Below are 18,893 nucleotides of genomic sequence, written 5' to 3'. Positions count from 1 at the left end.
GTGTCACTGTAACTCTGATATTACATGAACAAAGAGTATTGAGTGCACCTTTTTCAATTAAAGTTCATTAGAACTGAACATTTTTACAAAGGAGAAAAAATCATAATAAAAAAAAAAAAGATCACCATGTTTGATTTTACTCTGCCCACGCAAAATGCGCTGCTCGGCTTCAGGTAGCGCCATTTGATCACACTCTTGTAGTATTTGCGGACACTAAAGAATCCGTCCAACTGTCCAAACTAAATTATACATGCATGCAGACACAACATTTGTTTTTTACAGAGGTCTGGACCTCAATGACCTCATAGCTGGCTACGGCCATGTGTGAGATCTATGACATATGCTAACTTTGAGATTTTACAGATGTTTACAAAGACATCATTACCTATTGCCCTCTTTTCAGGGTTTTTTATGTAGCTAAGTAAATATCTAAAAATTAAGCATTTGGGAGATGTCTTTACTCCGATATTGAAGGATAAACCTTTTTTCCTATTATTACTGTTTGTGACGAGCATATATCTGATGAGCTCGTTTGTCACCCGACACTTGTTGACTCGTGATGTGGCAGCGACGAGCATGTTTAAAGTGACAGAGTGTGTACAAACTGTTTCTATCAAAACACGTACATACTGACACCACACTCATGTCATATAAAGTGGCTTATAATGTGATTTCTATTTGCAGATTTGTTGTTTAATTCATTGTTTGTATACGTTTTTTGTTTCTTTTCCTCTATACCGGTTTAGCAGTTTATCAATACTGAGAAATACCGTAAATGTCTAGAAAATTGACACCTCAAAATCCATACACATTCAATAATTTTAAGTGTTCACAACATCACGCGGAGCTCAAAAAGTTGGCTTGCAGGTCGGATGCAGCCCAGGGGATGCCTGTTGAGTATGATGGCTTTAAAGCTTAATATATGACTTGGATATCTCTCACAACCACATGAGTCTGACATATGTAATTGAATGTGGGTTTTGTGTAGTTTTTGAACATTACACATTCTCTTAATGATTCTGATTTGATGGCATACATTAATGTGACAATTTCAGTCGTCAAATGCGCATGCACGTGTGATTTAACGTGTTCATGTGTGAAATTCATGTGTTTATCCATAAGGTAAATTTTACTGTGCTAATGTTCCCTCTTATTGTCCTCTTGAAGCTTTTGTGTTGCCCCGTGCTGAGCAGTTTCTGAGGAGCAACGTTCAGCCCTACATCAACTCCATCCTAGAGGCCCTTATGGAGCCCACCAGCAGAGGATTCTCAGAGGTGAGGGATATCCTCTTCCGTGAACTGGTGGAAGTCAGCAAAAACACAATGAACGATAGCAGCAAGGAGAAACTGGGAGAGGTGAGGAGTGAGATCCACTTCTTTTGTTTTTATAAACATAACTACATCATAAGTTAATATTTTAGGGCTTGCTAAGGACCTCATGTCCTTAGCAACCACATAAAACTCTTGTTTTAAAAGGTCTGTTCACCTTTTCTACAATCTCACAATTCAATTAAAGTCCTTTCCTTCCTCTCTTTCCTAATTTCCAGCATATGGATAGGATTTCCATGCTAGCCTTCCACCCGGTAAAGATGCAGAGCTGTTATGAGAAGATGGAGATGTTGAATCTGGAGGGTCTCCAGCAGAGGTTTGACGTCTCCAGTCCATCTGTGTTCATCCAGAGAGCTCAGATTCTCATGAGACAGGTCTGTCTCAGTCTCTGGTCTCTTTCTGTGAACATGCACAGTTCTTGTCATTTTTAGAAATTTCATTTGAAAAGGTTTTGCAGAACTGGCAGAAGCACATTTTTTCGATTTCACTGGTGCAGACAAAAAAAAAGAAAAAAAATACAAATGCAAGAATGATAAAAATAGTTAGAGAGGAGTTTTTTTTTCCTTGTAAAAAAAAGTGTACTTTTATTGTTCATGTGTACCACCATGTGGTAATATCTGGCACAGCAGGCATAGTGGAGAATTGTATGATTTTCTGGAACATGTCAAAAGTTGCTAATTTAAAAAATATAATAAAATTCCCCTTGAATGAATATAGCAAATGGACAATGCAGTGCACACATTTGAACAACTGCTCCACCAGAGTCTAGACAGCAACAGTGGAGAGGATACCAGCAAGATCTTGCAGCGCTGCCAGGACCGAGTGCTCAAAGTAAGTGCGCTGGTTGAGTGCATTTTATTTAATTTACAGGTGAAACTCGAAAAATTAGAATATCGTGCAAAAGTTCATTAATTTCAGTAATTCAACTTAAAAGGTTAAACTAATATATTATATAGACTGATTACAAGCAAAGTAAGATATTTCAAGCCTTTATTTGATATAATTTTGATGATTATGGCTTACAGCTTATGAAAACCCCAAATTCAGAATCTCAGAAAATTAGAATATTGTGAAAAGGTTCAGTATTGTAGGCTCAAAGTGTCACACACTAATCAGCTAAACACCTGCAAAGGGTTCCTGAGCCTTTAAATGGTCTCTCAGTCTGGTTCAGTTGAATTCACAATCATGGGGAAGACTGCTGACCTGACAGTTGTGCAGAAAACCATCATTGACACCCTCCACAAGGAGGGAAAGCCTCAAAAGGTAATTGCAAAAGAAGTTGGATGTTCTCAACGTGCTGTATCAAAGCACATTAATAGAAAGTTAAGTGGAAGGGAAAAGTGTGGAAGAAAAAGGTGCACAAGCAGCAGGGATGACCGTAGCCTGGAGAGGATTGTCAGGAAAAGGCCATTCAAATGTGTGGGGAGCTTCACAAGGAGTGGACTGAGGCTGGAGTTACTGCATCAAGAGCCACCACACACAGACAGGTCCTGGACATGGGCTTCAAATGTCAAACGTCTTACCTGGGCTAAAGAAAAAAAGAACTGGTCTGTTGCTCAGTGGTCCAAAGTCCCCTTTTCTGATGAGAGCAAATTTTGCATCTCATTTGGAAACCAAGGTCCCAGAGTCTGGAGGAAGAATGGAGAGGCACACAATCCAAGATGCTTGAAGTCCAGTGTGAAGTTTCCACAGTCTGTGTTGGTTTGGGGAGCCATGTCATCGGCTGGTGTTGGTCCACTGTGCTTTATTAAGTCCAGAGTCAATGCAGCCGTCTACCAGGACATTTTAGAGCACTTCATGCTGCCTTCAGCAGACAAGCTTTATGGAGATGCTGACTTCATTTTCCAGCAGGACTTGGCACCTGCCCACACTGCCAAAAGTACCAAAACCTGGTTCAATGACCATGGTATTACTGTGCTTGATTGGCCAGCAAACTCGCCTGACCTGAACCCCATAGAGAATCTATGGGGCATTGCCAAGAGAAAGATGAGAGACATGAGACCAAACAATGCAGAAGAGCTGAAGGCCGCTATTGAAGCATCTTGGTCTTCCATAACACCTCAGCAGTGCCACAGGCTGATAGCATCCATGCCACGCGCATTGAGGCAGTAATTAATGCAAAAGGGGCCCAAACCAAGTACTGAGTACATATGCATGATTATACTTTTCAGAGGGCCGACATTTCTGTATTTAAAATCCTTTTTTTATTGATTTCTTGTAATATTCTAATTTTCTGAGATTCTGAATTTGGGGTTTTCATAAGCTGTAAGCCATAATCATCAAAATTATATCAAATAAAGGCTTGAAATATCTTACTTTGCTTGTAATGAGTCTATATAATACATTAGTTTCACCTTTTAAGTTGAATTACTGAAATTAATGAACTTTTGCACGATATTCTAATTTTTCGAGTTTCACCTGTATTTATTTGTTTATTTTAGTCTTGTGGTTACTTAATTGTGCTGACAACTGAAAGGTTGTTGGTTCAACCATTTTTCTCTTGTGTATAGCGCTTAACCTCAAGATTCTCCAGGGGAATTGTCCCTGTATTACGTTTTCTGTAATAAGTTTATTGCTTTGGGATGAAACTGGTAACGTGTCTTTAAACAGACACATTTTACTCATTGTATGGATCCCCCCTAATTCCTTTTGTTCACTATCTGCAGAAATATGACTATGACAGCAGCACAGTAAGGAAGAAGTTCTTCAGGGAGGCATTGCTTCAAATCATCATTCCGTACATGCTGAAGCAGCTTTCCCCATCCTGTTCACCGGTTAGTAAAGAGTGTGCCTACTGGAGTTTTAGAGTTCTATACTATTTTTATTGGCATTTCAGATCCCCTCCTTTTAAGGAATCTGCTTGTCCAACAATACCACCACTTTTTCTATTTATTTGTGACCTTTGCCATTACTTTAAAAAAAACAAAAACAATCCCTGTTACCTCTAGGATCTGCCCAAGTTCAAGGAGCTCATCTTTGAGGACTTTTCTAGGTTCATACTAGTAGAGAGCATTTTTGAGGAAGTGGTCCTTCAGTCAGTCACCAAGGATATCTTGATGGGTAAGAAAATGTTCAGCACATTTCATTAGATGGATATTGTATAATTGCTTATTTAATCAATAATATGTAAGAGTGCTTGTTATACTGTGAATATAGCCATGGCTAAAGGGACAACATGCAACCAAGCGCCTGCAACCCCTTTAGCCATAACTACTGTATATTCGCAAAATAGCATGACTTTTGAATGCCTTATTGCTTATGTAAAAGTTACTGTAAAATAGAATCATAAAACGTTAAAATAACACAATGAAAATATGAAGTACCCACATTTTTAATAAGAGCTAGGGCTGTTGATTTAACGCATTAAAAAAATTAAACACAATTACTCATGTCCCTGTACATAAATTCCATAATAAGGAATACCATCGAATCAATTCAAGCTTGATGTACTACCTTAATATGGCAGTAGGGGGCAGTCAACTCCAGCTGTACAGGAAACACGTCTTGTAAAAACAAGACAAGCTGTACTGAGAACACATGGGATCTCAGTGCAGGGTTTTCAGCATTTCAAACTTTATTAAAACTTGACAGAGTCCTAAAAACACAGCGCTTATGGCTAGAGACACTTAAAACTAGTGAAATGCAACGCAACCAAAGTGAGACACTAAGCATCTGTCTGACCAGTTAAAAATTAGCTCAGACGGAAGCATGCTAATAACAGAGTTATGTCTAAAGATAACAAAACAAACAATATTTTGACTTTATGCCACTTTTTGTATTGTAAAAATGCTTAACATTTCTGTTGCCACAATATATTCATATTATGCAATGTATTTAAATAATCTGAATTATTATTTATTATACCGTATTTTATATTTATAATTAATAAATTATATTAATTTTGGGTTCCTTTCTCAGTAAATATTGATCTGCAATTAATTACGATTTAATGTGAATTATTAATCTGCATATAATTGTATTAATTTTTATTTTTAAGACAAATTGACTGACAGCCCTAATAAAAGCATTATTTTATGCAAAATCATTAAGTGCCATCATTCCGCTTAGAGATATAGTTTATGACATAAGTTAAGTTAAAAGTTGGCCCATAATTATATGGTTGCTGTGCAATAGCCACTTTTCCACTATCGTGCTAGCCAGGGCCAATAGCCTTGGACCTCGAGCTGTGAGACCAAAATAGCTCTGCATTCCCACCATTGGGCCAAAAGCCTCCAGTGTTGCCCTAAAACCTGCCCTTAATATACCACCCTGGTGCAGATGTCACACACCCCACCCATTTCACAAGCCAAAAAAACCCATTCATGTTACCTTATCTAGAATATCAAGTTTATATCGTATTTAAACATTAGCTAGCTAACAAGATAAGATAACGTTGACAATTTACCGACTTTAACTGCCATGGTGGCCTTAGTGGTTTCTCCACTAACAGCGGGGTGATGTCCTTGCACACAGTCCATGATCTTGAACCATGGAAAGTTCTTCCTTTGGGCACCGCTTTGTCTATTGTGTACCTAAACAGATTTGTAATGTGTCTACAATTGTTTTTGCTGAGATGCAAGTGTATGACATCACACAAACATGTCGGCCCCCAGAGATGTAAACATTTTGTAATAAACATTCAGCTTTTATTAAATGATATCAATCATTGAGTCAAAGTTCCTACATTACAAGATATTAAAGCTTGTTTAACAAAAGTTTGCAGGAACAGGTTTTCAAAACACTATTAATTCAAATCTTTTGATGATCGTACACCTTTAGCACAAATGCTAGCATTGCAGCTTTGTTTATCAGTTGGGTTGCTAGGAGACGTCTCTGGTTACAGTTAAGCTAATGGGAGCGCTGCAGTTTTGGTTGTTTAAACGCATCTAGCAATCGAAGATCTGAGAATTCAAGTAGGAATATCCCACATCCAACTAGAATGAAACACATCATGAGTATCTCTCTAAACTCCGCCTTTGACATTGATCCAGCCTCAATCCCCAGTTGGCCTTCTTTGGCCCAAGGGTAATCAGTGGGCCGTTGGCCCCGAATAAGCTCTGTGGAGGAATGATTAAGCCCCGGAAATGACAGTGGGAACACAACTGGCCCAGGCATGCACTAGCACACCTTAATTTGGCCCGACAGTGGAAACGTGGCTAATGATATACACCGTTGCTAGAACAGGTGTTTCAACGTGGCTGTAAATGCTGTATTGACCAATCAGCTTAATAACTTACCATATGCAGCACTGTTTCTGTCTCTTGCTCATTTACTCTATCTCTCTGCAGCTGTAAAGGAGGCTGCGGTCCAGAGAAGGCATAACCTGTACAGGGACAGCATGGCACTGACCAACAGTGACCCTAACTTACACCTTTTGGGTGAGAACACCATCGACTGGTCTGGCCATTTCGGAGATGTAAAAGGAGAGAAGCAGAGGGGTGATGGTGCCAACAGGAAACGCAGGCAGATAGTCTCCATGATCCACATGGAAGGGATGCCTCCAATGCCTTATGAGTCTTGCCAGGAAGTGCCAAGTGTGGACGACATCCCAGAGGAGAACGAGGGGCAAGTAGAACAAGATCTCGCTGCAGAGATGCTTCCAAACTCAATGGAGAACAAGGGGCAGGTAGGAGAAGTTTGTGCAGCAGAAAAACCTTCTATCTCAGTGGAGAATAAGGGGCAGGTTGGACAGGACCTTGAAGCTGAAATACCTATAAAAGTAGTTGAACATGTTCCATTCAAAGAAGAACAAGGGCCTCCAGACAGCATTGACAAGATCCAACACCTCATCAACCCTGTGCTGGAGGTTGTTGTCCCTGCTTCCTTAAAAGAAGTTGGTTCACAGTTGACCAATGGGATTTTGCCTCTGGAGGAGGGTGATGAGGTAAATCACATCACCACAGTAACAGAGACTGTGCAAATGCAATCGCCAACAAAAAAGGAATGGCCTTCTGATGAATTTGATGGACAGACTTTAATGACAAACCTCTCAGAAGAGCAGCAGAGCTTGTCAGCAATTGAGAGTGCCATTCAGCAGATCGAGATTGCGGTTCAGGAAGACCCCACTGAGAACCTGAGTGAAAGTGCCGTTGAAACCGATGAGGAATTCACCCAAACATCAACCAACTCCAGCCCTCTGCACCATGATGACAGTGGCTTTCAGTCTCCAGCCAATGAGAATGTAGAAGAAGGAGAGGCGCAGCCAATCATGGTAGGGCTAAACGCAGTGAATGCAGAGCAAGTGACGTTAACTCTGGTGGAGGGAGTAAAAACTACAAGCATTGATTTGGACATCAAAGCTCCTTGTGATGCTTCAGATGCAGGAAAATAATCAAAAATTAAAACCGCAGAAGATGGTTGTTTGCAATGAGTGAGATTTAAATGCAGAAACCAAGCCACATTTAAATTTTATTTTATAAATTGTGTTTGCAGGGACTGTTTTGTTTATATTTTTGTTTCCCAGCAACACTCTTACGGTTGATATTTCAGCCAGTTGCCGTTTATTTTTATGTTTTTATTTTAAATTACCATTTATTTTATTTCTTGTTCTTGCATACAATTTTGACTTGTTTTGGGATGTTTAGCTATGAGAAATGTACATGTTTGTTTGTTTGTTTGTTTGTTTTCCGTGTGTGTGTGTGTGTGTGTGTGTGTGTGTGTGTGTGTGTGTGTGTGTGTGTGTGTGTGTGTGTGTGTATAGATTATTCTATCATGTATACATGTATATGACACCTTTGTGCCTTTAAAATGTGATCCTTTTTATTTACTCATGACTCCCACAGTAATAATTATATGTGGCAGAGGTTTCACAATATGATTTATTAATGCCCTTTACAGCTCTGTATTTCCTTATTTCTGTGCAAATCATCACATTTGGTTGCGGGGGGCATTCCTTCATCCCTTGACATCAGCGAGGGTTGTTAGTATTATTCCAGTTTCTGTCATGAGGAGACTTCTGAGCTAATGCAGATGTATAAATAGACTCCACCTGACTACTCGTATATGCAAAGTAGCATTGTGCATTAGAGAGGATCTCTGAGTTGTAGAAAACTTCAGTGATATTTGGGGCCAGCTGCTAGTTACATTAAACCAAATAGTTTTTGTTTTTTTTAATTCCCTTTGCTGTGGATATATTCAAACACTAGGTATGAATGAGCATAGTTGAGGACTTACAAAATTATTGTGTGAATGCATTCCTAATAAATTAAAGTGTATGATTTTATTCGTCTGATTACTTTGGGTTTATAAAAAATACAAAGTGACCTTACTGCTTTAGAACGCATTGTGCATACCATGCATAATACAGATCGCATAATATGCCTTCGGTGCCTCTAGAATGTTTTATAGTTGGCAATCACACATGCTGTGACCTTTCATGGAGTGCTGTGCGTCCTCCACCTGTGTTTGTGTGTAACAGAGGAAGTAAACTGTTAGTTGTTCAATCTTCAATGCATGTTGAGGATTGGATTATTGCAGCTGTCTGTTTAAAAAGTTTCACAGTTCAGATTTGATAGAAGTCTATTAATTTATTTCACATCCACTTGTTTACTTTGAAACATTCTGATTTAGTTTTGATGTAAAACTACTGATGCAGCAACATTGCTTAAGCCCCACAGAAACATATTTTCATTAAAATGAAGTGTGTTCAGTGTGACATTTTCTACACCCTGCTTTTATTCTTTTGTAAGTCAGCAGTGGGAAAAATAAATCCCAATTATTTTGAAAATGTTTTGCAGGTTGAATAAGTTTAAGTTATTATGATTTAACAAATATGCTACAAAATTATAGTCCATAAAATTGTCCTATTCGTACAAGATTGTAAAAAGCAGACATAGACCCACCCCTGAAACCATTGTAAATGTCTGTCCATATTAAAGGGATCATTCACCCAAAATGTATTTGATTCTATACAATGAAAGTGAATGGTGATTAATGATTACATTTGACCTGACCTCCCCAATTCAATGACCGGATGTATTCTTCTATATAAAATTTTAATTTGTTGTAAAGCCTTTGTGTGAAACATTGAATTAAAATCTGTGTGGTACAACTTTGCATTACAACAGATTAATCCAAGACTGTTTCAACAATTTATTTGATTTAGACATGTAAACCCATTTTAAAACATTCCACAAACACAAATCTCTCTTTTAGAAATGAACCATTGCACAAACCATGGATTGAACCATGATTTGTATCTCATTTTCAACCTATACTTTGTGTTCCCTTTCCGATGTAATTTCCAGTGTGCCTGATCTTGACTCATTTAGGAAGTCTACTACAAACATCACATGGTTTAAGACTTGTGTAATTTCCCACCAAACACCAGCTTGAAGGAATATGCTGGGTTCAATACAAGTCAAGCTCAATAGACAGCATTTGTGGCAGATTACCACAAAAACTGATTTTGACTCATCCCTCATTTTCTTATATAAATCTGGGTTAATTTATTTTTTTTAAATACTTACCGATTTAAAAGCATAGCTAGAAGACAAAGGATATGCGTGTAAAAATTATTCTAGTGTGATAAAATCACTTACTAACCTTTTATGTGTAACTAAGGTTGCAGCGGTATACCACGGTTTGAAAATTGACGGTTATCATACTATGTACATTTTGTTTATCTACGGTATTGAGAAAAAAATGTAACCAGACGGAGATTCTCACATGCGCCTGCGCATCTCCTTCTCGACTGTCTGTCAGACTTGTCAACTTGCGCCACCACACACACGCAGCAGATGTCAGAGAGAAGCGAGGTGAGGGGGTCTGACATGAGAGTGTGTGTGTGAGTTAAAGCAGTGTTTCTCAACTGGTCTATTCGGACTGGGTCACGGACAGCAGGGAAATAACAATGCCATGTTAACTTCTCCCATTGAAGATATTTCGGCGGCCGCCCAAGTGATCGAGTATTTACCAGCCGAGGCAGATTTAATAATAATCTCGCAAACAGCTAAAGACTTCTCATCTGCACTTTCGCGAGTGTAACGAGCTCGCGCTAATGATCTGCTCTTCCCTCTGGCGCGCGCGTTCAACAACTGGGCTTCCCTCGATATTGCGGAGCGCAGACATCAAAACTGTGACCAATTTCAATTCTAGCGAGACTTTTCTAGTTTAACACTTTAGTTTAAAGTGTTACGGAGATTGTCAATTCGAACCTCTCAAACAGTAGCAGCCCTGACATGACAAGCAGCACTGAGGAGGAAAAGAGCAAGTGCTATGCGCCCAAAAAATTAATTAATTACACACCATCACCTTTACAAATTTGTTTCAGGATTTTACATGAGTTATATTTTGACAAAAAACAATTTAGATTGTTTCATATGAAATAATCTAAAGGTAGAATCTATTAGACCTCATTTTATATCAACAGTGGCAGTTGTAGTTAAAGTTTCAAGATGTGTTTCAGATAGTATTTATTTTTCATAAATACATTAATTTATTATTATTATTTAAGACTTGCACACTGACCTAACCATGGTAATGAGGAGCCTTTCCTTCTGTGTAATACGTGTATAAATATTTTATATTAGGTAACAAATGGGATAATAATGGGCCCATATAATTAAATATGCTCTTCAATTTTTAAAAGGGGGAGAGAAAACTTCCTGTAGATTTTGACATCAACAACAAAAATAATGAACAGTACATGTCCTTGTACTGGAAAACCATGAACAATATGCAACATAAAAGGAAATGCAATCCAGAATACATTAAATACAGGTTATGTTTATTTAATCTATGGCAGGTCGACACTTGATGTCCAATGTAAAATCTGTCCTGAAGCAAAACCAGTTGAGAACCACTGAGTTAAAGGTACAGACCGGAGCAGTCTGGCTTCGCTGTGGTGCACCTGTATGTTAACTGTTAATAATCATAGGACATTACTTTAAAATCTCACACAGCTGATGTTATTTTTCATTTAGTAGTTCATTTAACATGTAATGCTTTAGTTATACAACATGTTATAGTTACATGCTATTTTTTATCATGTTTATAATTCGGTTTATTATAATTCTGTTAGCTTTTTTATTTTTTCCATTTATTTTATTTTCAAAAGTACTTTACACATACTTCAATAAAATAAATGGTTTCAAGTTTCAATTATAATAAATTGTTTGCTCAAAAATAAATAGCTAAATAAAATAACCCTTATGTTTTCACTGATAATAGTAATTGTGTAATACGGTATACCGTGATATTTTATGAGATGGTTATCATACCGTGAAAATCTCATACCGTTGCCACCCTATGTGTAAGGTTATAGCCAATTTTACACATTTGTTACCAAGATGATGTAATGTCAACAAACCATAAAATGAATACTTTACAGCTCAAGTAATATACAAGTTTTAAAAGCATTAATGCAAATGCTTTTATAAAATTGTAAGCTTCACATTTCCCTCCACAAATTTGCCCCATTCACTTCCATTGTAAGTGCCTCGCTGCAACCTTGAATTTTGTTTTTTTTTTTTAAGAAGAGGGGCGATTCAAATTACATTTTGTGGTAATCAACATTATGCCATTTATGCTGTCGATTGAGTATAACACGGAACATTCCTTTAACTTTAATTAGCAAATCTTGCAGTACTTCAACATGCATGTGTGGGGGAAAAAAAAAAAAAGGCTGTGTCTCGTTTGGAAGGCTGCATGCTAGGTAGGACGTGGTCTTTGAAGGCTGCAGTATACCAAGTGTCCTCATTTAAACAAGCCTTGTTTAATAGAGACGGTCTTCGTAGGAGAAACGGAAATGTAACTTGACATGGTTGCTATGACAGCACGTCACTCTTTAACAAGCGCGAGCGCTTTAAGTGAGAAGGGAACAAAGTCCCGCTGAAAGGGAATGCATGAGGTACATTTTAGGAGAGTTATAAATGATGTAAAGAGACAAGAAAATAGATTTTACAGGTGTACTTTTAGTTTATTATACGTTATTTTAATTATATATTAATATAATTAATACTCTGCACCCATCTACTCAGGTACTTCAACTTGGGAATGAACATGCCTTGCGTTTGAATAGCATATTAACAGGCAAATTGGCGTCATTTGTTTTTAGACATTTCCGTTGAAGCAAATAATTGTGGGTTGTGAGTGCCCACGAAGGATACACCTCATATACTGAAGGCTGCATCCGAAATGTCCTACTCGCTTATCTGAAACGAGACAGCCTCGATGACGTATGCGAGCGACCTCCGGAGGACGCAGTCTTCCAAACGAGTCACAGCCAATGAGGTTTAAAATGTAACCAACACTTTTACAAAACTGTGCCTAGCCTGTTGTCACACCATTCTCTCATGATGGTTCTCACCAAACTTTTGTTGAAACATGAATCCATCACTGTTCAAACTACCTAATGTCACATCTCTTGAGGGTGTGCACATCTTATTGTTCAAAGCAATAACTATTTTGCTTGTAAGTTCACAAATCTGGCACCATAAACAAAATCGAAACAGTTCCTCATTGCTTGTGATCTGAAGTTTTCAGTAAATTAAGATTTGCAAGCTTTTCGGGCTGTAGCGTCTTGTTTTACATTCCTTCATCTTTACGCCTTCTCAAACGTGATTCAGGAGAGGGAAAGCCAGGAAGTATCCCAGGGCTGAGCCCACAATGACTCCCAGGAAGATCCACACATTGTAGGACATGACGCAAAGCATGAGCATGTAGCCTAGTGTCACCTGCAGGACATGTATGGCAGTCTGGAGGCCGTGCAGAAGCCAACTAGAGATAGAAAAAAAAAAAAAAATGGACAATCCAATTGGTCAGTTAATATGACGGGACAGTTAAGGCTACCAAGTTGGCATAGTATATGTACAAATTAACATTAACCAAGATTAATAAATTCTACAAAAGTACTGTTAATTGTTAGTTCATGTTAACAATTGTGTTAACTAAAATTTGACATACTGAATCTTTATTGTCATGAAACTCTGTATTGCGGTATTGCCATTATTATGGGCTCCAGCACAATATATTGCTTGGATAAAAAGTCTGCTAAATGATTCAATGCAAATGTGAACTCAACCGCACACAAATCTTCATTGTTTGTTTTACACTTGGAACAATTTTTTCTGATCATAACAGTTCTTGGAAAACACTTACCTCTTAGCAGTGGATGTTGTGCTATCAGTGGCAGTGGTACTCTCAGTGGGAGCTAATGAGATCTCCGAAGGGCTGCCGGCCAGATCTGAGCTTCCCCCTTGACACCCCATGACAGGAGCAAAGCAGGCTTGGTCAGCAGAGAATGACACTGGACCAGAAGGCTGTGTAATGGGGAATTGTGTCTGTTTTTCTATGGTGATCTTCCACACCTTTAGAAGCTCATAGAACACAGTGAACAGGAGAACAACAAAGATTGACAGCACCATCCCTTCAGAGAGAAAGACAAAGTAAGATCTTAAAAGTTTAACAGAGGAAAGCTCTGCACTGTATAAAAAAAATATACAAAATAAAAACAATCCCGTAACATTCACAGTAAAAACTGGCAGCTGTTGCCAGACATTCAGCATAAAGAAATACAGTAAACAAGTTTCAGGCATTATGGGATAGCATTTTGGTTTATATACCAATCTACACTACAAAATTCTGCTTTACAGACTACATATTGTAGTTTATAACATTTGGAATTATTCGTTAAATAAACCACGGATGATCTTCATATATATCATGTAAAGACGGATAAAATGAAAACCGACATGCTTGGTTTAAATAGTTTAAACCGCCATATTTCTGACAATTTTTCACTCTGGTTTTAGAAGCGGCAATTGTGACAAGTGCAACCATGTCATTATGTCAGTGAACTCGTACTTGGATATATAAAATGAAGATACCGATACAAAGTAAGAGTATTTACCTTCTCCAAGTACTGGCGCGATACGAGTAGTACCAAATAGTATTAGTGCATCTCTACAATAAACAATAACTAAAAGATTAAATGTAACAACACACCCCAATGTACACAACAGACATCAAAGGGAAGGAAAAAACGAATATTTCAATAAAATGTAATCAAATGTGATCAAATGTGATGGGTCACACAGGGACTTCAAGGAATGGTCAATTGTTGTTTGCCATCGTACTTTTAACAACAGTTTATTTCAAGAACATGTATTGTCTTGTTAAACGGAATACACATTTTTTACCATTAACTATAAGGTAAATCGTAATTTTTACTTAAAAAAAACAAACAAAAAAAAAATCATACTTTTTCAAAATTTGACTAAAATTACATGTATTGTCTTGTTAAATCAAACGGAATTTCTCACCATACACCAATTAAAGGGATAGTTCACCCAAAAATGAAATTTATCTCATTAACTTTCAAATAACTTTTCTGAATGACTTTCTTCTGCGCAACACAAATGAAGCTCTGTAGGTCCATACAATACAAGTTAATGGTGACCAAACCTTTGAAGCTCCAAAAAGCACTTAAAGGCAGCATAAAAGTAATCCATATAACCCCAGTGGTTTAACCCATGTCTTCTGAAGAAATTAATTACTTTTTGGTGAGAACAGACTGAAATGCAACTCCAAAATCTTGACATAAGTCTCATTGGCGATCATGATTTCAAGCCTGATTACACTTCTTTGCACCATCTAGTGCTTTGCACATGCATCATGCAGTAGTAAGTGTAATCGAGCTTGAAATCATAATTGTACCTAGAGACTGCAATGGCAAAATGTACAGTGAAAAAGCAGTTACATTTTGGCCTGTTCTCGCCCAAAAGCAATTGAATTGCTTCCAAGGGCAAATCACTGGAACCGTATGGATTCCTTTTATGCTGCCTTCATGTGCTTTTAGGAGTTTCAAAGTTTTTGTCACCATTCACTTGCATTGTATGGACCTACAGGGCTGAGACATTCTTCTAAAAATCTTTGTTTGCATTCTGCAGCAGAAAGTCGAATACATCTGGGATGGCTTATGGGAGAGTAAATTATGAGAAATTCCATTTAAGTTTTCACTGTAGCTTTTTAAATTCCATTTAAATTATTATACAGGGTGTAAACAATGTAGGCAAAATGTTTGTTATATAATGACATGCTTAGGTCATGCTAAATACAAGCAGATCAACATGGAATCAGTGCTCACATAACTCTACGATCCATGGATAAGTTAATTTGTTTATCAAATATCTTGGCTAATTATATTATACTTTAATTATAATTATCAAATAATAATTTGGCTCTCTCAGCTCCAAGTTAATCTCAATCGAAAGCATTTGTGGCATAATGTTGATTACCACAAAAGTTAATTCAGACTCATTTCCCTTTTCTTAAAAATAAAAATAAATCTAGGTTACAGTGGGGCACTTACAATGGAAGTGAATGTGGCCAATTTTTGGAGGGCTCCCATCTACTTGAATGGGGAAAGACTGAAATCTCCAAAACGGTTGGTCAAGATTATGATCAAAGAACATATTTCAAATCAGCAGTAAAATCTGACAACACTGGTATCATAAATGGTGCTTCTTTACCTCAGATTATGCTAAAAAACTAAATTTTCCCATCTTTAAAATCGAATGTGCATGCGCGTTCTCAAGTTGATTGACAGGTGATGTCTGTATCTATATGGCAATGGCTCTTTTACCTGTAGGCGGGACTTCCGATCTACATCCGTTGAATGCAGTTGGGCGTTCCAATTTCTCCCAGTCATTTTAATAGAAGTGGCCCATCGCTGCTAAATAGTCTCTGGTGCAACTTTAAAGTAATAGCGCTATAAGTAAATCTCTTATTCACTGTGGACTGCATGTACAATTGGTTTGATTCTGTATTTTTTGAGAAAATGCAATTGTTAACATGGACATGACATCCATGGTTGCTGGACTAATGTGTACAGTTATTTCCTTCTTGCAAATAAATAAAAAAAAATGTGGTGTCTAAACAGAAGAAACTGCTATATACCATTTAAAAAAAAATAATAATTTTTATTATTTTTTACAAAGTTAAAGCTTTGTGTGAAATGGAGTAAATATAGTGCTAAATAAGAGTTAATTATTTTAGCAATTATATGCTTACTATATTAAATTGTGTTTTATATATATATATATATATATATATATATATATATATATATATATCGGCATTGTATCGGCCTATTGGCTACACTGCTCTCTGGATAAAGGAATCGGCTATTAAAAAAATCCATATTGGTCGACCACTAGTTTAACCAAAAATAAGCTTAACATTTTATAAAAGCATTTGCATTAATTCTGTTAAATCTTGTGTATTATTTGAGCTCTGAATTTGTTTAAATTGTCATTTTTACAGTGGTTTTAGGGTTTGTTGACAATACATCGTCATGGTAACAAAGTTGTAAAATTGGATATAACTTTACACAGAAAAGGTTTTTAAGTGATTTTATCACACTAAAATTGTTTGCATGCATATGGTTTGTCTTGTGGCGATACTTTTCAAACAGTGAGTATTTTAATGTTCAAAAATTGGCCACATTCACTTCCATACTAAGTGCCTCACTGGAACCTCGCTCTTTGCTTTTTTTTAAAAGAAAAAAAGAGGAACGAGTCGAAATAAATTTTTGTAGTAATCAACATTATGCTACAAAAGCTGTCGATTGAGCTTAACTTCTATTGAACCTGTAACATTCCTTTAAGCTCTTGTCTATGAAGGTGGGACATTTCTTTAACGAAGAGCCTAATGTCAAAACTATATGAACTGATTGGCCGTATTTTCTGGTATATTCAAAGCTCACCATTGTCTACTGATGGTGACGGTAATGTAGGTACATTCAAGGCCACATCTAACATCTCCTTTTGTGTTCCATGGATACAAGAAAGTCATGCATGTAAACTCAATTACAATCAAGGGGCATGCTTTCACATGTCATTACATTGTAGTGTTTATATTGTGCACTTTACGTACATATTTCACTATTACCCTTAATTAGCATAAATGAAAATCAAGTTAAACAACTTCTGAATAAGAAGAAATCCAGATGAATTGTTGATAAGTCATATTGAAGATGTACGCACACTGTATATTGTATGCTATAATCATGTTCGGTCTTGTCTGTAACTCCCATGTACCTGCAGGCCCGTGCACGTTCCAGAAATCAAACAACAGGGTGACGTTACTGGACCCTTCAAAGTGCATCTGTTGAGGGTGGAGAACAAGGAGTACACAATAAGCAGACTTATAATTAGTGACTTATTTCTGTTGACTCAACTTCACACAGCTGCTAAGGGAAGGTTGGTTTCACACCACAGATTATCACATCATCCCATGGGAAGCGTCTAAACAGGTATCAAGATATAATAGTTCACAACACTTCAATTAGCTTGTCAAAACAGTGCTGTCATAATCCTGCCTATCAATGCTGTACTTTGCATTTGCTGCAAGTTTGTAATAGATCCATTATCTACTAAGACTATCCACACCACAAGAATCCAAATCCATCCAGTTCTAATTTGCTTTAAAATAACATTTACAATCTAAATTGCTCCAGCGTTTTTCATAAGAGCTTATGCTTGATTTGCTTGAATTACAAGAGGTAGAACCTCTTTTTGAAATACATGGCCGAACTTCAAAATAAAACAGATTAGGATCAGAATGGAATAGCAGATTTATTTGATTTGGCCATAATGTGCTCTGTACATCTACAGGTGCAACAGTTTAAAAAGATTGGTCCTAAAAGGACAAGTGAGGAAACTTGTGACAGTCACATTACTTGAAACAGCACGAGGAAGACTGACACACACTGCAACGTCAGAAAAACTTGTAATAACAACTGTAATGCAGGAAGTATAGCGAGAACGAAAGGTAGACAAGGAGGTCACTGTTACTCCATTTCAACAACATTCCATGTCCTGCTATAATCATGAGCAAATCTGCAGGTCTGTCTTCAGGAGTAAAATGAAAGAATCCCATCCAATCCAAGCACTGAAGAAATCTACTGTAGGCTGGCTATAGAGTACACATTGTGTCTTGTATATCATATCTGATATTCTCTTGATAGTTTTGCATTGGTCAAATGGAGACAAGTGCCTTTTGATAAGCTGGGGCAGTATCAAGGAATTCCCAGTGTTATCGCAGAGCAGCTGTGTATCTTCTTGAATGAATGCATCTTTTATTTGCTTAAAGAAACATTAGCCTTAGAACAAAAAGTAGCCATCAGAACAAAAATGTCCACAGCTGTCAGCTGTTACTCCCCTGAAAACTTCAGTAACTGCATTAATATAACACAACCCCAACGTGTGCTACTAATGCGTTAAAAAGGATGTCCATAATGAGGAAATAGCACGAAACACCAAAACCACTGCAATGGTAAATTGACAGCAATTTACATAGGATAAGTTATACATAGGCTAGATATTAAATATTGATGTTACGTGTTCTGAGTGCAGGCTTCTGCACAACTTACATTCATGATGAACTCGCGTGCAACCCCCTAAAGATGAGTTCAGGACGATGTAACTTTATCATATAAGAGAGAATAAACGTTCGTTATGGCAGGAACGCAAGATCATAACCACCTGCACGCATCAACAGCCAACTTCGCCGCATTTGTATCTGTCTTTATAAGAGTCGCGCGCAGCCCAAACAAATGAGTAC

At 37.4% G+C, this 18,893-nt stretch overlaps 2 protein-coding genes across 2 annotated transcripts in view; one reads left to right on the top strand and one right to left on the bottom strand.

The window, feature by feature from the left end:
* The window catches only part of LOC127624591 (protein Niban 2-like), a 36,005-nt gene extending 27,457 nt beyond the window's left edge, over positions 1–8,548 (top strand). Inside the window, exons 9-14 of the mRNA XM_052099375.1 lie at positions 1,168–1,355; positions 1,547–1,702; positions 2,046–2,159; positions 3,995–4,102; positions 4,277–4,388; positions 6,617–8,548. Of these exons, the coding sequence (XP_051955335.1) occupies positions 1,168–1,355; positions 1,547–1,702; positions 2,046–2,159; positions 3,995–4,102; positions 4,277–4,388; positions 6,617–7,659 (1,721 nt within the window). The 3' untranslated portion in view covers positions 7,660–8,548. The remainder of the gene's footprint in view (positions 1–1,167; positions 1,356–1,546; positions 1,703–2,045; positions 2,160–3,994; positions 4,103–4,276; positions 4,389–6,616) is intronic.
* On the bottom strand, positions 7,980–18,893 carry LOC127624595 (probable low affinity copper uptake protein 2). The gene is made up of 4 exons (XM_052099383.1): positions 18,703–18,893; positions 17,369–17,435; positions 13,428–13,695; positions 7,980–13,046 (listed from the first exon to the last, which is right to left on the bottom strand). Exons 1-4 carry the CDS (start codon positions 18,706–18,708, stop codon positions 12,881–12,883), a joined length of 507 nt encoding a protein of 168 aa, XP_051955343.1. The 5' UTR covers positions 18,709–18,893; the 3' UTR covers positions 7,980–12,880.

The sequence above is a fragment of the Xyrauchen texanus genome, chromosome 31, assembly GCF_025860055.1.
Source record: "Xyrauchen texanus isolate HMW12.3.18 chromosome 31, RBS_HiC_50CHRs, whole genome shotgun sequence".
In the NCBI taxonomy this organism is placed as follows: Eukaryota; Metazoa; Chordata; class Actinopteri; order Cypriniformes; family Catostomidae; genus Xyrauchen; species Xyrauchen texanus.
This window is presented reverse-complemented; position numbering and strand designations above follow the sequence as displayed.